Genomic DNA, 21,623 nt, shown 5'->3' on the forward strand with positions numbered 1-21,623 from the left:
AAAAAATAAAATTGCTCACTGGCTGCTTAGACGTTATAATGGTGAACATTGATTTTAGCCTGATTGGTTTATTTGTAATGTTTGTGTACTCATATGACATCATTGTTTTTAAAATTCCGTTGCAGGCCCACAGAGCTGAGAACACTGAACTCGTAGATGAGGTTTATAACAGAAAATCTGTCCTGCTGATGACGGTGGCTGTGATTTTATGCTGCAGCCCCGTCTGTGAGAAACAGGCTTTATTTGCCCTGTGCAAGGCTATGAAAGAGAGTGGATTAGAACCTCACCTCATTAAAAAGGTACATGTGGATGAATACTTTTTATTATCTTTCTTGGGTAACTTTTAAATAATTTAAAAAGTGTAAACTTATTTTAAAGTGCCTCTTGGAGACCGTTTTATTTTTTAGATCCGGAATATTGGAAAGTAGTAACTCTTTAGTGTATGTTTATTTGTATGCGGTATCATTTATTTTTTTACCTCCAGCGTGTCACGGGGTGTTCATTGAACTGATAGGGATCAGTGACCTTTCATCAGGCAGACCAGGCCCTCTGCAATTGCTTTTATTGAGGGAGACCCATAGAGAAAAGAGCAGTAGCAGGTGTTTTGTCTGGGAGTTCTGGGTCACGACCTTGGGATCTAGCAGGGCTAGAAGGCAAGTCATAGAGCTGTGACACTTTTAAAGTTGCAAGACTGGGAAAGGAACACTAGAGTCCATTTGTGCAATCACATCAGCACATTGTTGTTGAATGTTTGCCTCTGCCCTGTTCCACCACCTCACCTCCATGGTTTGGAAAGTTCCACGCCTTTCCATCATAGATGTTCATGTGATGAACCAGTGATAGACCTGTGGCCTGACAGACCATTCAGGATTCTACCAGCATGGTCTCCATGGACCCTTAAAGTAGGCCAGCCTGTGGGTAATCAATCTTAGACCAGTTAACCTTTTAACATTTACTGAGTGGTCGCTATGTGCCAGGCAATGTGCTAATTATATTAAATACATTTTTCTTGTTTAGTGTCTCTGAAATATAAGTACTTTTATTATCTCCATCTCATAGATGAGGAAGCCAAGGTATAGAATAGTTGAATGAACGTGTCAAGGTTATACTGTAAATAAATAATGAAGGATTTAGATCTAGATATATTATTTCATTGGTTTCTTAAAGCATTGACTTCTTTCTGATTTGTGCAGGTTTTAGAGAAAGTTTCTGAAACTTTTGGGTACAGACATTTAGAAGACTTCATGGCTTCTCATTTGGATTATCTGGTTTTGGAATGGCTGAATCTTCAAGATACTGAACACAGCTTATGTTCTTTTCCTTTTATTTTATTAAACTACACAAATGTTGAGGATTTCTATAGGTAGGTGTACACACACGTGAAATATGTTCATTTTAAAATTAGAGGGTAGTGCTCGCTTCAGCAGCACATATACTAAAATTAGAGGGTAATATTTGGGAGCCCCCCACCCCCACCTGACACACGCGCATACACACATGCACATACACATGTACTTGCGCGCACACACACACGCACACACGCACACACATCCGGAGCTTGGGGGCTGTATAGTAGGAGAGACAGGGCTGCTTGTTTTAATTAGAGTATACTGAAGGGAATCACTGGATTTAGGGTCTGGTCCTAGCTGTGCCAGTAACTAGCTGTGTAACTTTAGGCAAGCCATGAAAATACCCACTTGGCCTTGGTTTTTCAATCTGTACAGTAAGGAAGTAACATCAGTCTCTAAGGACTCTTTCAGCTTTAAATTTTTTTTTGAATTTTTTTTATTTTTACATTTATTTATATTTGAGAGACAGAGACAGAGCACGAGTGAGGGAGGGGTAGAGAGAGAAGGAGACACAATCCAAAGCAGGCTCCAGGCTCTGAGCTGTCAGCACAGAGCCCGACATGGGGTTCGAACTCACAGACCGTGAGATCATGACCTGAGCTGAAGTTGGACGCTTAACCAACTAAGCCATCCAGGCGCCCCTCTTTTAGCTTTAATGTTTGGTATTCTTCCCTATGACAAACCAAAGAGAAATTACTAGTGGCTGTTATTTCTGCGTTGTTCTTCCTTTCTGTTCCTTGGCTGTGGACCATTTTGTCATTATTTTTATTAGATTTAAAGTGTAATGTAAAAATACTTATTTTGCTAAATCCTAACTCTTGAGAAGAAAATTTTGAAAATAGATTTGGAACAACTGAAGAATCATCTAGAGAATAATGTTTTGGTCTCAGGATGATGGGAAAGCAGTGCATTATTCAGTGATCCTTGTTGTTTCATTTTGGCGATAACAGTATTTACATTCATAGTTTGAATTCACCGGGCACCTGGGTGGCTCAGTTGGTTAAGCGTCCAGCTCTTGATTTCAGCTCAGGTCATGATCTCACCATTTGTGAAATCTAGTCCCACATCAGGCTTGTGCTGACAGTGTGAAGCCTGCTTCAGATTCTCTCTCTTCTCCTCTCTCTTTGACCCCTCCCCTGCTTGTGTGTGTGCTCTCTCTCTCTCAAAATAAACAAGTAAACTTCAGAAAAATAGTTTGAATTCATACATTTCTTTCACATTTCATTCTACATAAATGAAATAATTTTGCATAAATTGATTATGTAGAAGAGAGAAATTCATTTCCCACTTTTTTTGATCATAGAATTAGGTTGACGTATTCTAAGATCTCTGTTTTCTTATGTGATTATTTAAAATTTATTTAACTTCATCTCTGCATTTATAAATTTAGAGTAAGAATGTTTAGTGATTTAGACAAAGTGATGTTCTAATGCCCGTTTCATTATTTTAAGGGCTGTATTGTAAAATTTGACTTTGAGAAGTTATATATAACATGTACTTGAAATTTTTACATTTTTAGATCTTGTTACAAGGTTTTGATCCCACATCTGGTGATTAGAAGTCGTTTTGATGAGGTGAAGTCCATTGCTAATCAGATTCAAGAGGATTGGAAAACTCTTCTAACACACTGTTTTCCAAAGATTCTTGTAAATATTCTTCCTTACTTTGCCTATGAGGGTACAGGAGAAAGTGAGACAGCACAGCAGAGAGAGACTGCTACCAAAGTCTACGACACACTCAAAGATGAAAACTTACTAGGAAAACAGGTATGACTTCACTTTTACCTACTAGCTCTAGGCCGAATGTGGGGCTCGAACTCACAATCCTGAGATCAGGGGTCTCACGCTCTACCAACTGAGCCAGCCAGACACCCCTCTTGAGCCCCTAATTGGTCTGAGATGTAACTTAAAGACTTTCTTTTTAATGTTTATACATTTTTGAGAGACAGAGACAGAGCACTCTGCGAGTGGGGGAGGGGCAGAGAGAGGGAGGGAGACACAGAATCCGAAGCAGGCTCCAGGCTCCGAGCTGTCAGCACAGAGCCTGACTTGGGGCTTGAACCCACAAACTGTGAGGTTGTGACCTGAGCCGAAGTCGGACACCTAACTGAGCTACCCAGGTGCCCCCTGAGATGGGACTTTAAAGTTTTAAGACCAGTCATCATTTATGTAGTAAAATTTAATATGTAGTCATCACTGTCCTGTCTGGTGTAGGCAATCCGTGAATTTTTTTATTGTTGTTATTACAGTGGTCTCTTCTTTTGAGTGGCTTTTATAAATGAAATGTTTTTAATGAGGAAAATTTTTAAAAACTTTGAAATTTATTGCTTTTTCATTTTTAAAATTTATTTTTATTGGCAGTAATACCTGAATGCAAGCTGGGTGTTCAATCCATGCACTACTGGGCAGTGTATACAAAGTGTTCCTCACTTTCTCTTCAGTCCCATTGAGCTCTTTACTGTTCAGGGAGAAGTATGATCCCAGACTCCCATGTTCTGCTCTTTGTTTTTTCCATGACACTTACCACCTTTTAACGTGTAATGTAAGTTACTTAAGAATATGGTTTATCTTCTCTGCTGTGAGTACTCGGACAGACTTTCTGCTGTTTTTTTTTTTTTTCTGCTTTGTACCCCTGCTACTTAGTATGTAGTGAATACTCATAATTTGAGAAAAGATGGAGTCAAGTAAAAAAGGATCTAACAGCTTCTGTTTGTAATATAACTTACATACATCCAAAATAACTTGAGGGAGATTACATTAAAAACACACATATAAACTTTGTTTAAGGTCAAAGAGGATTGGCAACTCTCAACTTTTTTGTTTTGTTTTGTAAGTAAGGGATGACTAAGCAAAGTTGGCTAATGTTAAAATTACAGTTAGATAAACTTCAAAAGACTTTTTTTTGTTTGCCCCCTGACCTATATGGAGCCAGCAAACGGAACGAATTTCCCAGCTGCTTAGAGGGACCACTGCCGGTCAGAGCTGCTTCTCAGTCAGTCTGGAGGCAAACAAGGAGCTCCCTTCTCAAAAGTTACTTGGAACTGGATGTTAGAGCTCCAGAGGTTATGGAATTTATGAAAGACGCTGCTTTTATCCCCTCCCAGCCCATCTTCCTGCTTAGACTTCTAAGCAGACCTAATCTTACTACTTTTTAAAATTATTCAAACCAAAAGATAGCAATTTTCAGAGTCAGAGTAAGTCTAGGAGGAGAACATAATTACACTGAGGCCTGATTGAAACATTAGTCTTGAGAATGAAGAGAGGCAAACTTAAATGATAATTTCTTATCTTCTTGGTTAAAGACATGAATTTTTATTAGTTTCAATTCCAGTTAGCATTAAGTTGTCACAAGTTAAGTTTTTCTTTGATTCTCTAATACACACTTTCTCTGAATCCATCTTGTTGATTCTTTTTTCAGTGAGTAAGGGTTGGTGCAGCTATTATTATTAGTCTCTAAGCCTCTTAAAACTGTCACTTGTGGAAAGCCAAAAATATTAACAGTTGCAACATTGTTTACTTGTACCTAGACATCTGAACAGTTTGTATGTCCCTCAGCTAAACAGTACAGATCGGGCTTATTACAGAATAATAGGAAACTAGTGAAGCCGCTGGTCATTTTTTGTGTAAGGGAATTCATGAGTTTTTCCTTTGTTATTAATCAGATGGGGCCAATTTGTCCTTCCTTGTCCCATATATACTTTGAAATGAGCTGGTGTTTTAAGAGGGTTGAAACCTTGGAAGTGGTGACCTGAATGACGGATGTGTAAGCCTGAGGGAAAGGCTAGCACCTTTATGTTTGGCTTCCTTTTTGTCACATTTTAAAATGCTTCTGTTATGAGGAAGTGTGTTTTCAAACCTCCTTGCACACCAAGTAAATCAGCCGTTTATTTGCCTTTAAGTTTGGTGCCCTTGTAATTCCTAACTTGGAGAGCTAATGAATCCTCCTTCACAACTTCATGACCGTCCTTCACTTGGCTGGGGTATACGTAACGCAGCAGGCCCATTCTGTATAATTAGAGAATGTGTGCCTCTCTCTGGGAGGCCGCCGTAACAGGAGGTAGATCGATGGAGAACCTGCTCCTGTCTGGGAGGATTTTAGTTGACTGATGATGACAGGGGATGTGGGGGCCAGCTAGGCTCAGAATTTGGCACATCAGCCAAGTAGAAATCTGGCAGAAAGTTCTGCAGGGAACAGAGAAATGCTTATTGCCAGTCACTGGGAATTCTTACAAGTATTGTTAAATGAGAGAGATCTCCCAAGTGAGTCAAGAGTAAAATGCAGACTGAGAAGCCATGTAGATCAGTGGGGAATTTGGTTGGCAGGAAAATTACTAGGTTGAGGAATTCAGTGCTACAGCTGAAGCCTTAGTTAAAATGATTCTTTAAAATGAAACTAGAGTCAGATTAAGGGAGTCTTGTTTGGTTAGATTTCCTTACTCTCCCCCAGGCTACAAGTCGGTTGCATAGCAGAAAAAAGTGGAGTTAGCCGTATGTCTTGGCAGATCTTAGGTCTTTCATCATCTATTTCCTTTTACAGTCACTGATTAATTTTGGAAATGATGCCGTAACATTAGCCCCTTGAGCCGTGTTAAAGCTCACAGACATAAGAACTTAAACATTATTTTAATTTTGTATCCTTACAGATTGATCACTTATTCCTCAGTAATTTACCAGAGATTGTTGTGGAGTTACTGATGACGTTACACGAACCAGCAACTTCTGGTGGCAGCCAAAGCACTGACCTCGGTGACTTTTCAGGGTACGGGTATTTTAAACTTAGCGGATTAGCTGCAATCTCAGAATTTCCTTGGGAAGCTTATTGCTTGACACCTCCAAATGTCTATTTCAGTTTTTAGGCACAGCTGTGCTTTTAAATTGTTTCTTTAAAAGTAACTGCCTTTGACTTGAAGTACCACCTCCTTGCCTCTACTGGAGTCTTCCCACCATGATTGCTCGCTCTTTCAGGTGGATCACCTGGTTTGCAAATCCGTTGACCTTTTCCTTCTCAATCTTTCCATCTGTTTTTTGAAATTTCATGGACACATCCATGGTTTTCTTATCTGTGGCTTGCATTTCTAGATCACCTTTTCTTAATGCTCCTTAGCTCTCAGAATCTTACCTATGACAGCTTAACTTGGATGTGAGACGCACTTGGCTGTATATGAATGTTACTTTCCCAGCTTGATTGTAAGCTTCTTGAAAGCACCCTTTACATTTTTTTTGTGTTCCCTACCATGCCAGCTGTGCAAAAAAGTAATAATATCCACCCGAGTACTTTTACTGTATAATTTCATTTGATGTAAATAGTGTTTGATTTCCCAGTCTTAAGGTATTAGTGCTTTTACAGTACTAGCTTAGAACTTTAGTTCAAATATGAAGTGATACCAAGGCTCATTTGTGGGATTGCCATTAACTTCATAAAAGATTTCGTGAGCAAATCATTTAAAATTGATTCAGTCATGGAGGGCACAGGTATTTAGATATGCTGAATGCTAACATGTAGACCGTCATAAGTCATTTGTGATTTTATTTAAAAGCCAAGTTTTTCAATGGAAGAGTAGTTGTAGAATGTGGGATTATTATTGTCTTAATTCTGTTCTGAAAATGATGACTGCGTGTTTTCCTCTGACTCTTAGGGATTTGGACCCTGCTCCTAACCCACCTCATTTCCCATCACATGTGATCAAAGCAACGTTTGCCTATATCAGTAATTGCCATAAAACCAAGCTTAAAAGCATCTTAGAAATTCTTTCCAAAAGCCCTGTGAGTACACATTCCTATTAAAATAACTGAAGAGAGAATTCCTTCTTTTTCAGCTCAAAAATCTGTGTAAGTGCATCTTAAAGAGAAAAAAAGATGAACAAATGGAAAATGCATCTGAATTAATTAAAAAGTAAAACACTCCTCAACAAGTTTATATCTTGGTATCTTACCTGTCAGTATTCATTGATGAAGCCTGGATTTCATGACAGTTTAGTCATATGTTAGCTCAGAGTATAGATATTTTTTTAAATTATTTTTTGCTTTCTGAAAGCTAGATAAGTTGACAATTGTTTTTTAAGTTTATGATATTAATTTTATTAATGTAATATTTGCCATTGATATCAAACCAACACAAAATTCTGTAATTTGTTATTTTGAATATAAAATACATTTGTTATAGCTGAGTATAAATGATTACATAAGTTTTTATGAAATGTCTCTTTATTTTCTAGGATTCCTATCAGAAAATTCTTTTAGCCATATGTGAACAAGCCGCTGAGACAAATAATGTTTATAAAAAGCACAGAATTCTGAAAATATATCACCTATTTGTTAGTTTATTACTGAAAGACATAAAAAGTACCTTAGGAGGAGCGTGGGCCTTTGTTCTTCGAGACGTTATTTACACTTTGATTCATTATATCAACAAAAGGTAAGAAATATATTTAGAGCAATATGTAAGTTTTTTCTACCTTGTTAGTTGAAAATTTACATAGTTTTAAGATGTAGAAGCCACGGTATTGTTTTCTTTATTTTGCTTTTTAATATATATCTACTTAATATTTTTTAAAAATTGCATTACTATTTCTTCATCTCAAAAAATATTAGTATTAAGGGTCTTCAACATTTAAAAAAAATTTTTTTTTTTTTTTTTTTTTTTTTTTTTTTTTTTTTTGAGAGAGAAACAGAGTGTGAGTCAGGGAGAGGCAGAGAGAGGGAGTCACAGAATCTGAAGCAGGCTCCAGGCTCTGAGCTGTCAGCACAGAGCCCAACGCAGGGCTCGAACCCACAAACTGTGAGATTGTGATCAGAGCTGAAATCTGATGCTTAACTGACTGAGCCACCCAGATGCCCCAATTCATCATTTTAAAATAAACGAATTTTAGATGGTTTGAAATAACTATGTCACTATAGTGGTTCTGGTCACCAGTTCCTGTGTGTGTGTGTGTGTGTGTGTGTGTAACACCCACTCTCCAGACATACACACACACACACACACACACACACACACACACACACACACACACTTCTCCAGACACCTGCTGGGTGTCCTACAGTTCAACTCAGATGTAGTTGGTTAGTGTCAGATTCCACAGATTGAGGTCTCAGTTCTGCAAGACTGCCTGCCCCTCCTTCCTTTCCAGTGGCAGTCACTAGCCAGGATTACCACCTGTGCTGACCAGCCAGCTCTACACTGCAGGTTCCAATGACCCTCTTCCTACAGTTCTGAGTCATTTTTAGAGCCGCTGTCAGAACTCAGGATAGCTGTTTACTGACTAAAATACCGCTTTATTATAGAAGGACATAGCTCAGGAAAAGCCAGATGGAAGAAATCGCGTAGGACCATGTATAGGGAAAGTGGGCACCACTTTGGATGGACTTGACATCCTCATCAGAAATCATTTGGCCCTTGATGTGTGGATTTATTTCTCAATTCTCAATTCTATGTCCTTGGTTTGCCCTTGTGTCAGTACTACCTGGGTTTTTTGCTGTTGTTTTTGTTTTGTTTTTTTGAGAGAGCACAAGTGGGAGGGAGAGGGAGAGAGAATCTGAAGCATGCTCCATGCTCAGCATGTGGGGCTCAGCCCCACAACCCTGGGATCAAGACCTGAGCTGAAATCAAGAGTCAGATGCTCAGCCCCCCAACCCACCCAGGCACCTTACTCTGATTATTTTTTTAATTTTTGTGTGAATTCTTTATGTATTTTGGATATTAACCCTCATCAGATACAGCGTTTGGAGATATCTTATATCTTACCTTGTTTTGTTGATAATTTCCTTTGCTGTGCAAAAGCTTTTTATTTTGATGAGATTTTTTCTTTTGTTTACCTTGCCTGAGGAGACATACCTAGAAAAATGTTTCTCTGGCTGATATCAAAGAAGTTACTGTCTGTGATTTCTTCTAGGAGTTCTGTGGTTTCAGGTTTCCCATTTAGGTGTAATGCATTTTGAGTTTATTTTTGTGTGCAATTGTAAGAAAGTGGTTTAGTTTCATTCTTTGGCACATAGCCGTTCAGTTTTCCCAGCACCATTTGCTGAAATGACTGTCTTTTTCCCTGTTGTAGATTCTTGCCTCCTTTGCTGTGGATTAGATGACTATATAAGTGTGGATTTCTGGGCTCTCTGTTTTGTTCTGAAAAGTGGCTATTTTACTATTAAATTGTGGTAAATGGGGAAATCACACTCTCCCCTTCCCTAGGGTTTGACTTTTTTTTCCCCTAATTGTCGAAGGTTGTAGTGGTCCATATGTTTCGTGAGTGTGCAAACTCTTTTTGCCAAGGGTGTGTTCCTCACTGTATATAGCTACTGAAGAGTGTTCCTTGTGTTCAGGTAGTATTTTTACACAGATTTCCTTGAATGCCGAGAGCAAGTGATTGAATATGAGAGAGACAGAGAGAGAATGAGAATCTTTCCCAACTTCTGCAGGTTGGCTCTTTGTGAGGACTTGCCTTCACAGGCAGGTTCTCACCGAGCCTAGGGACTAGCCCAGCATGAACGCATACGGTCTTCCTGGGTGTTTTTTGAATAAGGTTCGTACCTTGGGCATATGTGTGGCTTTCTCAGTGTCCCAGATATATGAGAGATTTTGAACTCTCTAATTTCAGGAAGAAACTTTCTTCCCAGCTTTTCATCTAGGCTTTAGGCAGTCTGTTGCATGTCTGAACAATAATCTGTTGCCCCTCACAGCTGTGGGTAGTTGGCCAGTGTTATTTATGGTGCTTTTGAGCACTGCTCATGGCTCTTACAGCCTGGGGAGATTCAAGTAAGACAAACCAGAGTGAAGCACCCGCCCTTCAGGTAGCTCCCAGACAGGCTTAGGACAGATACAGTCATTAACAAATACGCTCTGCTTTGCTCCATCCAGAGCAAAGGGCCAGGATCCCATGCTGGGAATGGGGACTGTAGTTTTTTCATCACACCCGCCAAGCTGGGGAGGGAGTAGCGAGGCAGAGGCTGGTAGAACGCCATGAAGCTTTAAGTCTTTTTTTTTTTTTTTTTTTTAAACGGTTGTTTATTTAGAGAGAGAGAGCGCACCAATGGGGGGAGGCAGAGAAAGAGGGAGAGAGAATCCCAAGCAGGCCCCACGCTGTCCGTACAGATCCCAGTGCGGGGCTCGAACCCATGAACTGTGAGATCATGACCTGAACCGAAGTCAGATGCTTAACCGACTGAGCCACCAGGCGCCCCTCCAACTGTTTTTAAGTTGCCGTTTTTGTTTGTTTGTTGTTTGTTTTTTAGCATTTGCTCGACTTCTGTGCACCTTTGCCTGTCTGACAGAGTTCTGACAAAGTTCTGCCCGCTCGTCCTGTCTTCCAGTGTTTCTGTCAGGAGGGGGGATTGGAGCTGTCTACTCTCTCATTTTGCTGTCGTCACTTCTCCTTTTGGTTTTTAAACCATTAAGGAATTAGATACAAAAGTGACTTTTGTGTCGGGGTCACTTCAGAATTAGAGCTGCTGAATAAAAATGACTTTTTAATGAGCTCATATGGAAGCAGTTTCCTAGAACTTACTGTTTTTTGCCTGTGTCACAGGCCTTCTCGTTTCATGGACGTGTCGTTACGAAGCTTCTCCCTGTGTTGTGATCTGTTAAGCCGGGTTTGCCACACAGCAGTCACTTACTGCAAGGATGCTTTAGAAAATCACCTTCACGTCATTGTTGGTACACTCATACCCCTTGTGGATGATCAGATGGAGGTTCAGGAACAGGTGATGCCCAAATCATCTTCACAAAGATATTTGACATACATTGATAAAGCGTTATTGGAAGGAGCTGAACGTTTTATGTTTACTTAGTTCAGTGAGTCATTTCAGTGAAAATATTTGAAAAATGTTTGGAAAAACACTTTCAGTTAATTAAGCCTTGTAATCATTTAATTACGGAGCACTTAATTTTTTTTAATTTTTAAAATTTTTTGTCTTTGAAAGAAACAGAGACAGTGCGAGTTGGGGAGGGGCAGGGAGAGGGAGGAGAGAGAGAGAATCCCAAGCAGGCTCCGCACTGCCAGCATAGAGACCAGTGTGGAGCTTGAACCCACAAAACCTCAAGATCATGACCTGAGCTGAAACCATGAGTTGGGTGCTTAACGGATCGAGCCACCCAGGCGCCCCCAGTAACTTGGATCTAACAGATTACCTAACAGTGTCTGTCTCTTACTTGGTTTGAAGTGTAGAGGTAATGAAAACGAGGGACAGCAGTTCATACCACTGTTCATGGTGTGTGAGATACTGCTTAAATAAAATGTTCTGGTAATATTGGCATTTCTCTACCCCAGTGCCCGTGCTGTAGCAGCAACTTACGTACTTGTTGACTCATTTGAAAACAGTAATAGCTGGTACTATAGAAGTAATTAGAACATTTTATCTGAACTAGGCCAGTAGAGTGTTTAGCACTTATTATAGTAGGTTTGGTTGTTCTACATTAGAATATAATTAAACCATTTTTTCCTTTTGATTTTTTCTTTTTTAAATTATGTTTAGGTATTGGACTTGTTGAAATATTTAGTGATAGATAACAAGGATAATGAAAACCTCTATATGACAATTAAACTTTTAGATCCTTTTCCTGACCATGATGTCTTTAAGGATTTGCGTCTTACTCAGCAGAAAATTAAATACAGTAAAGGACCCTTTTCACTTTTGGAGGTAATAATTATTCCATCATCTTACTATTTTGTATTAGGATAAAGAGCAGTACTTTTTGAACACTTCTAATTCTCTGAAAGAAAACAACTGAGTTTTAAAAAAACTGTGATAAAAAATAACCTGAGATTTAGCTTCTCAACAAAAAAGTGAGTCTTAATATATCCTCTTGTATTGCAGCAAAATTGTAAATATTAACTTTTTTTTGTTATGGTCTGAAATTAAGTATTGAAGAAATGTGGTATAAAATATGCTTGATTTTCATATGCATCAGATTCATTAATTCCTCAAAATGACTGTGTGATCTTTTGAGGGACAATTTGATGTTTGAAGTAGAGATGATATGTGAATTTTTAAAGAGTTTTTCAAGTTTTAATCTTTAATCTTTATAAACTTGAAAATTATTTTCAAGTGTATTTTTTAGCGTAAATTTTATTCCAATTTTAAAACCATACTCTATATTTGACTACATATCAATGTGATAATATAGCTAAATGTACTAAGATATAAAACGAGAGTTACAGTACTAAATAAGTAGAAATTTAAACTTTTCCCTTGGAGTATGTTAATTATAATCTTAAAATCTTAAGATGTTCTTGTGAGAGAGTCAAGATTAAAACATTGGCCAACAAAACAAAACAAAACAAAACAAAAAAACCAAACCACATTGTAGGACTGAAATGGAAGAAGTCATTTATTTCTACCTTGTTTGGTAATAATAAAGCTGTGAGTGTCTGCGAAAGGCTCTTAGTAATTTTTTTCTTTTGAGTTTTATTTCGCAGACTTCATACAAATCAAAAAACCGGTTATGTTTTTAACTAATGCTCTCTTTCAGGAAATAAATCATTTTCTCTCCGTGAGTGTTTATGATGCACTTCCCTTGACAAGGCTCGAAGGGTTGAAGGACCTTCGCAGACAGCTGGCACAACATAAAGATCAGATGATGGATCTCATGAGAGCATCTCAGGGTACTGATGTCAACGACCCGGGTTATTTGCACCTATTTCTTTGGGAAAGAGCTTTGTAAACTTTTTTTTTTTTTTTTTTTTTTTTTGGTAAACTCTTACTCTTTGATTAATTGCCACGGACTTAGTTTAGATTCTGATCCTTTAGTTCAAACCTCTATCATTTTTCTTCTAACTGGGAAAGAGGTCGTTACATGGCCTCCTCCCCTTGAATTACCCTCATTTCATCCATCCCCTGCACCTCAGCCAGGGTGATTTCTCTGAACCCAAACATGATTGCATTATTCTCTTGCTTGAAAAGTTTTAATCACTTCCTGCTGCCTGAGACAGAAATTTGAGTTCCTTAAAGCCAGGCATACAGGCAGTGTGTCTCTGCCTCTTGCTCCAACTCATGTTCATAGAAGAAATGTATCCCACTTACAGCCTCTTAGCCATGTGTGTGCATGTAATTGTGTGCATATGTGTGTGTTTTTCTGTATACACACATATTTGAATATGTGTTTCTACTTTTTTCTCATTTAAGAAAACATTCATTTTTATGTTATTTTGATTTCAGTTTAGGTTACTTTAATATTGTACTTGGAAATTTTCTCTACTTTTTGATTTTCATCTTGTACCCATTAATTTCATATTTCCATTGTGATTTTTTTCCCAGTAACTTTAAAAACTAATTTTGGGGGCGCCTGGGTGGCTCAGTCGGTTAAGTGTCCAACTTCGACTCAGGTCACGATCTCACGGTCCGTGAGTTCGAGCCCCGCATCGGGCTCTGGGCTGATGGCTCAGAGCCTGGAGCCTGCTTCCGATTCTGTGTCTCCCTCTCTCTCTGCCCCTCCCCCGTTCATGCTCTGTCTCTCTCTGTCTCAAAAATAAATAAACGTTAGGGGCGCCTGGGTGGCTCGGTCGGTTAAGCGTCCGACTTCAGCTCAGGTCATGATCTCACGGTCCGTGAGTTCGAGCCCCGTGTCGGGCTCTGTGCTGCCAGCTCAGAGCCTGGAGCCTCCTTCAGATTCTGTGTCTCCCTCTCTCTCTGCCCCTCCCCTGTTCATGCTCTGTCTCTCTGTCTCAAAAATAAATAAACGTTAAAAAAAATTAAAAATAAATATATAAATAAATAAACATTTAAAAAAATTAAAAAAAAAATAAAAACTAATTTTGATTTTGACCACCTGAGCTCAGAGCTCGTAGTGCATTTGTTCTGAGATGTAAAAATGTGTAAAGATGAGAAACTGTATCTTTTGTTCTCGTGTGTTTGGGTCATTCATTGGTCTAGACTTCTCTTGTCCAGTAGCTGTTCATAGCTACTTAAATTTCAGTGAATTAAAGTTTAATAAAATTTAAAATTTAGTTTCTTATATCATACTAGCTCATGTCACGTTCTCAGGAGTAAGTGAGCTAGTGGCTGCTGTTGCACAGTACAGATTATGGAACATTTCTGTCATTGCAGAAAGTTCTTTTGGATATTGCTGTTCTAGACTAAATGCTAGATGTTGAAGAACAAGACATGCTCCCAAGGTCTCTTTCAGGTTGATGTTGAATGATTTTTGTATTTCTTACTGTGATTTTCCTAAGGTATTGACTTATCTGTGCAACATATGAAGACATTTCTCTTTCTCTCTCTGCCAAATATTGCCAATCATTTTTACATGGTCCTGTTTTATAAGTCGAGATCTATTCACTATATATTTTTTGACCTTCTTATGGTTTTAAAACCTTGTTTAAAAAAAAAAAACTTGATAAAAGTGTTATAGATAATTTGATATATAAGCCTATTGTAAAGAAATGTGTATTCTCCGGTGTAGTTGAAACTAATTTTTTTAAAACTGCTCCTAGAAAACCCACAAGATGGCATAATGGTGAAACTAATCGTCAGCTTGTTGCAGTTATGCAAGATGGCAGTGAGCCACACTGGTGAAAGAGAAGTTTTAGGTAATCTCTGGCTAAATGAATGTGAGTTTTTCTGTTTGAGTGGCCATTCCTGTTTTCACAATCAGTAGAAGTTTGTCATTTGGGTTATTAGGGAAACGTTCGGTGCTAGCTGAGGTATAGTTCTGTCTAGTTCAGATGGCCTGAAGCAGTCCTCCTTTCGTACTTTCCTTAAACATTTATAAAAGTGAAAAGTTAGCGATATACACGTGTGCAAAGCCTTTCTTTTGAAAAGGCCTTGGTTATCTTTAGGAAAGTCTGAAATACCTGTTTGTAGCATTAAGTTGCAAATAAATCAACTTTTGATACATTTTGTAAATATAACTGATTAGTACTTAGTCTTTTTGTAGGACAGAAATAAGATGAGGTTTTGGAGGGCTAGATGAATTAAACTCAGATATTAAAATCACATTCGGGGCATCTGGGTGGCTCAGCTAGTTGAATGTCCTACTTCAGCTCAGGTCATGATGTCGCCATTCATGAGTTTGAGCCCTGTGTCAGGCTCTTTGCTGACAGCTCAGAACCTGAAGCCTACTTCAAATTCTGTGTCTCCCTCTTTCTCTGCCCCTCCCACTCCCCCACTTACACTGTCTCTCTCCCTCTCAAACATTAAAAAGAACCAAATTAAAACCACATTCAAGTCCTATACTATTTGTAGGGTATCCTATTGTAAGATAAATGGCCACCATACATCCTGCCTAGAAGAGGTGTTTAGACTTAGTGATCCCAGGCTGGAAACACTGAATGATTGAAGTCAGCTTGAAGTTGTCATGACAGCATTGATTCAAATAAGAAAAATGGAGGAATAAGAGGTCCTTCAGATACTATTTCCTTTCAGTGAAGCCTTCCTTCACATCTCAGCAGGAGCCTGTTATCTGGGGCACTTCTTTTTTTTTTTTTTTTTTTTGTAAATTTTTTATTGAAATATACCTTACATACAGACAAGTATACAAATGATAAGTATGTAACTCGAAAACTTTTCACAAATGGAACACACCTGTGCTTTTAGCATCCAGACCAGGAAACAGAATCTTATTAACGCCCTAGAAATTTCCTTTGACCAAGGAATTTATACCTTGTCCATGGTGGCACTGTTTCTAGAGACAAACCTGATTTGCTACAGGAGCCCTAAGTGGCTTTCCTGTGTAGCGTAAAATCTTAACATGGTTTTATTAAGTAGCCACAGCTCACATCATACTTAGCGGTGAGAGACTGAAAGCTTTCACCCCCAGATCAGGAAAGAGACAAGGTTGCCCTCTTTCACCAGTGCTGTTCCAAGTTGTACTGGAAATTCTAGCCGGAGCAGTGGGACAAGAAGAGAAAAAGCATCCAAATTGGAAAGGGAGAGGTAGAATTGTCTCTATCCACAGATGACATCATTCTGTATCTAGAAAATGCTAGAGAATCTACAAGAAAGCTACTGTAACAGAGCCAACAAATGAATCACAATCGCAGGATATAAGATCCATACACAAGATTGAGTTGTGATTATGTACACCAGCAGTGAACAATCTGAAAAGAAAATTTCATTTCATTTACCATTCTGTTCATAATAGCCTCTAAGAGAATCCGGTACCTGGGGATAAATTTAAAGAAGGAAGTGAAATACTTGTACATGATCTGTTTGTTACAACTGAATCACCAAGGACACCCCACATTGAAGGGGAGAGGAATCAGGCTCCACCTTTGGAAAAGAGAGCTATCAAAAAAGTTGTGAACATACTTTAATAAATTCCATCACTCCTGGAAAAGAGCGTGAGGGAGTTCTCTGGCATGCAGAAACTGCTCCCTATCTTCATCTGGGTAGTGATAACACAGGTGGAAAAAAACATGTGTGAATTTGCACTAAAGTAAGTGTTTCAGATTGGTGTGCTTCGTGTGTGTAATACTTAAAATTTTAACAGGCTTAAGTCTGTTGATAACGTCCATACAGTAGCTCTGTTTACACTTTCATTCTTAATACCTACATTCTGTTAATGACTTCTCTCTCCTGGATATGATTTTATATGGGAAAATACCTTTGCCCACATGGATGTATAAAGGCAGTGATACAATGTATTGCAGCTTCTTTATTCAGTCTTTGGTTAACCACTTAAATCTTGAAGAATGACAAAACATTTTATTTTTGAAGTTAGAAAAGTTGTTTTATGGAAGAACTCTAAGCTACAAGTGTACTGACAAGGAATTTCTCTATACAGAGGCTGTTGGAAGCTGCCTGGGAGAAGTGGGTCCTATAGACTTTTCGACGATAGCTATCCAGCATAGCAGAGATACATCTTCTACCAAGGCCCTGGAGTTCTTTGAAGATAAAGAACTTCAGTGGACCTTCCTAACGCTGACCTACCTGAATAATACGCTAGTAGAAGATTGGTGAGTATTTAATGATACTTTATATCTGATAGCACCTACCTTGTCCTATGTTCAAGGAGAATAATACTTTATATAAAATTTTTTTTTTAACGTTTTTATTTTTATTTTTGGGACAGAGAGAGACAGAGCATGAACAGGGGAGGGGCAGAGAGAGAGGGAGACACAGAATCTGAAACAGGCTCCAGGCTCTGAGCCATCAGCCCAGAGCCCGACGCGGGGCTCGAACTCACGGACCGCGAGATCGTGACCTGGCTGAAGTCGGACGCTTAACCGACTGCGCCACCCAGGCGCCCCAAGAATAATACTTTATATAAACAAACATCTCTCCTAACTAAACTTTTCCCCTGTAAGCTGCATATTTTTTTTTTTAGGTTTATTTATTTATTTTGAGAGAGAGCATGTACACATGCTGGGGAGGAGCAGAGAGAGAGGGAGAGAGAGAATCCCTGACATGGGGCTCGAACCCACACACCATGAGATCATGACCTGAGCCAAAGTCAAGAGCTGGACGCTCAACCTGCTGAGCCACCCAGGCATCCCATAAACTGCCATACTTGTAATCTCAGGTATTTTAATGAAATTGGTGTATTTTTATTAATTCACATAATCGTTGAAACCCTGCTAGGTGCCAGGTCCTGGATTCACTGGTGAGCACACCAGACTAGGTCCATGTTAAATTCTAGTGAGAGTAGACTAGAGAAACAGTAAGGAAAGTACCACGTGGTTCTGTACAGAACATTAAAATAGAATTGCCAAAGAGGATGCTTGTCAAGATCACAGGTGCTGCTCTCCTCTCATTTAGAGAATTATGATCCTTTTCCAGTAAGTCCTGGAGCAGAAGCTTCCTAACTCCAACAGTCTTCAGCTTAGACAGAGTTTTCTTTTGCCCATTTATTCATTATGCGAAACAAAAGTGCCACACATATTATCCTGACTACTGCTTTGGTGGCTATGAGTTCACTTTGGCTTTCTTTCTGCACACCCCTGCCCCATTTATGTATCTATTTTTGGTGTATGTGAGCACCTCATCACCACCGTTTTGGGGAGGGTGGGTTCAGAGGAGTTTTGCCCACCACCAGACACCCTTCTAAGGTAATAAGGTGTCTTACCTGTGTTTGCCTACAACTGGCCCACCTCTGATAGAATAAATAACTGGCAGTAATGTAGACACATGACATGTTTTCATTGTTCATTTAATGGGCATGTATCTTTCTCTTTTCTTGTTACAATAAAAATGCTGACAGCATTTCTTTCTCAACATTTTATTTTAAAAATTTTCAAGCCTACAGAAAAGTTGAAAGAATTTTACAGCAAGTGCCCGTATGCTCACCACCTAGATTCTACCCTTACTGTTTCACTGTGTCTCTGCTTCATCACCTCAAGCCATCCTTCTATCCTTAGTAATCCATCTCATTAGTCAAACTGTATTTCAAAGTGTATATGACATAGTCGTTGAAGATGTTTCCACAGAAAATTGGCAGGCAGCTTTCACTACATGGTAATTTGGAATTGGCTCTTCTGAAAAGGGTGGGCAAAGATATTTAATGTGACTTAAACTGTAAACCATAAGGAACCTCTTTGTGTAAGAGGGAACAGATCATTACGTTTGAGGGCCTCCGGTCTACCAAGGGAATGTTGACCAGAGGATTCTCCCAAGAGCTGGTCCTGGAAGGCTTGTGTGAGAAGTGTCATCCAGCTGATCACTGATGGGTGTGAGCGGGAATGAAGTGTAGGTGATAAGGGATGAAACATTCCAGACTGGGAGATAACTCCAGAGCGGGGATTAGCGTGGTGTGTCTGAGGAGCAGAAAGAAGCCTGGTATGGAAGACGATGGTATGTTTGAAATTAAAAAGGTAGGACTAATTCTGATTAAGAAATTTGGATTATATTTGAAACATACATGAAAGCCATAGAGTTTTGAGTAGAGTAGTGTCAGGATGCAGCCTACTGTTTCACTCTGGCTTGTATGTGGCAGATGGCTTGTGGAGGGGAAACGGGAAGCCCAGTTATGGAGCAGCTGGGGTGGTCCAGAGGGGAAATGATGGTGATTCGGGTTAGGGTGGTGGGGACAGAGGGCAGGTGGAACATTACTGGAGCCAAGGTGTGTTTTTAACGGAGAGCCGGCAGGACTTGCCCGTGAGTCGGGTGTGGAGCAGTGAGGGAGAGGGGATGAAAGGTGAGTCCAGGTTTAGGGTTTGTGCTTCCACATCTTCAATTGAGAAACCCAGGAGGAACAAGCCTTTATTTCATGGCTCGTCGCCAGTTTACAGGGTCAGGCTTTTGATGTTTTGGTCCACTTGTATTTTCAGCTTTCTTGTATCACAGCCCTCCTTTTCCTAATATTTTGCAAAGCAAAGGGACTTTCAGGGTTTTATTACAGGTTTCAGATGCCTTACCTCATGATTCTCAACTAGGTTCTGGTCAGAATACGTGTGTACTTACTGTTTGTTTAAAATTGTTGCAGACTTGGGGCGCCAGGGTGCCTCTGTCAGCTAAACGTTCAGCTTTGGCTCAGGTCACGATCTCGTGGTTCGTGAGTTCGGGCCCCGCATCAGGCTCTGTGCTGACAGCTCAGAGCCTGGAGCCTGCTTCAGATTCTGTGTCTCCCTCTCTCTCTGCCCCTCCTCTGCTCACACACACACTCACTCTCTCTCAAAAATAAATAAACATTACAAGAAAATAAATAAAATTGTTACAGACAATAATTTTATCATTTGAGGGAAAAGCTATTCTTTTTTGCCCAAATTATTTATATCTTTTAGATAAAGCACTATCAAAGTATTGTTTTCTCAGGTGAATTTGTATTCTGTGGTTCTCATTGCCCATATTTATTAGCCATTGTTATTTCCAAGTATTTCTTTTCCTGAGTACTTTTAATTTATAGCAGTCATAATGTAAACTTTATTGTAGTCATTGAAGGGAATTGCTGCAGTGATTAATAACTCAGGCTTACTGAAGTAATATTAAAAATTCACTGATAATTTTGGCTTTGATGCTGTAGAATTTTATAGGTGTAAACTTTCCGTATGTTAAAACTGCCTAACACAGTTGGCTTTTACAGTTTACAGTTGAACAACACAGAATTGAACTCTGCGGATCCACTTCTATGTGGATTTCTTTTGATAAACACAGCCCAGTACTCTAAATATATTTTCTCTTCCTTATGATTTTCTTAAAAACGTCTTTTTCCTAGCTTACTTCTTTGTAGAAATACAGTATATAACACAGAACATATAAAATATATGTTAATTGACTGTTTATGTTATCAGTAAGGCTTCTGGTCAATAGCAGGTTGTTAGTGGTTAAGTGTTGGGGGAGTCAAGATTTTTATGCAAATTTTCGACTGTGGAGGGATCAGCACTCCTAACTCCTGTATTATTCAAGGGCCAACTGTAATGTAAATTTACTTAAATTTTTTATTTGAGATTGCTTCATGACCATAGTTGATATAGTGTATAGGCATTTGAATTATATATGTTTTTCAGTGTCAAAGTGCGATCAGCTGCTGTTACCTGTTTGAAAAGCATCTTAGCCACAAAGACTGGACATACTTTCTGGGAGATTTATAAGACGACAACTGATCCCATGCTGATCTATCTACAGCCTTTTAGAACATCGAGAAAAAAGGTCTGTCAAATAGTGAATGTTTATTGAATACACACTGTCTAGAACAGTTGTATGTGCTGTGAGATATGACTGTCAAGTTTCTTAAGTAGCATTATACTAACGTTTAACCTTTCTCATAAGTAATTCCAACTGTACTTCTTGAATCCAGGGGATTTGTTTTTAATTATAGCGGTGTGGAATAGTTGAGAGATAGAAAGCTCAACTTCAGATTGACGCAGGGGATAGGAGGAGTTCTCAGTGATACGCCTTTTTTCTTAGGAGTAGAAAACCCTTACGTTGATCCCTTGAAAGCCTTTGGTGTTGGGGGTGGTGTGTAGTGTAGGTATTGTGCAACAAGCAACAGTTTATTCCCAAAGGAATTTAAAATAGCACCGTCCTTCGGGATAGAAGGAACATACTTAAACATCATAAAAGCCATATATGAAAGGCCCACAGCTAATATCATCCTCACTAGGGAAAAGCTTTCCCCTCTCTGGGAGAGCTTTCTCCCTGAGATCAGGAACATGACAGGGATGTCCACTCTCACCACTCTTGTTTAACGTAGTGTTGGAAGCCCTAGCATCCGCAGACAACAAAATGAAATAAAAGGCATCCAAACTGGTAAAGAAGAAGTCCAATTTTCACTTTTCACAAATGACATGATTCTCTACATGGAAAACCCAACAGACTCCACCAAAAGTCTGCTAGAACTGATACATGAATTCAGCAAAGTTACAGGGTACAAAATCAATGTACAGAAATTGGTTGCATTTTTATACACCAATAA

At 39.1% G+C, this 21,623-nt stretch overlaps 1 protein-coding gene across 14 annotated transcripts in view; it reads left to right on the forward strand.

The window, feature by feature from the left end:
* Positions 1-21,623, forward strand: part of ATM (ATM serine/threonine kinase) — a 132,239-nt gene that overhangs the window by 53,182 nt on the left and 57,434 nt on the right. For 9 of the 14 annotated variants that reach the window (XR_007156155.1, XM_047877193.1, XM_047877190.1 and 6 more), the window contains 12 exons: positions 126-299; positions 1,194-1,363; positions 2,869-3,115; positions 5,992-6,107; positions 6,985-7,111; positions 7,564-7,763; positions 10,864-11,038; positions 11,810-11,974; positions 12,807-12,939; positions 14,767-14,862; positions 17,058-17,229; positions 20,716-20,857. Coding sequence is in view for 10 of the 14 variants with exons in the window: in XM_047877193.1 (XP_047733149.1) it covers positions 126-299; positions 1,194-1,363; positions 2,869-3,115; positions 5,992-6,107; positions 6,985-7,111; positions 7,564-7,763; positions 10,864-11,038; positions 11,810-11,974; positions 12,807-12,939; positions 14,767-14,862; positions 17,058-17,229; positions 20,716-20,857 (1,917 nt within the window). In the remaining 4 variants the exon portion in view is untranslated. Of the gene's footprint in view, positions 1-125; positions 300-1,193; positions 1,364-2,868; positions 3,116-5,991; positions 6,108-6,984; positions 7,112-7,563; positions 7,764-10,863; positions 11,039-11,809; positions 11,975-12,806; positions 12,940-14,766; positions 14,884-16,415; positions 16,710-17,057; positions 17,230-20,715; positions 20,858-21,623 lie in introns of those variants that run through there. The other 5 variants (XR_007156156.1, XR_007156157.1, XM_047877198.1 and 2 more) reach the window with 5 other exon arrangements.

Source organism: Prionailurus viverrinus, chromosome D1 (assembly GCF_022837055.1).
Source record: "Prionailurus viverrinus isolate Anna chromosome D1, UM_Priviv_1.0, whole genome shotgun sequence".
Taxonomy (NCBI): Eukaryota; Metazoa; Chordata; class Mammalia; order Carnivora; family Felidae; genus Prionailurus; species Prionailurus viverrinus.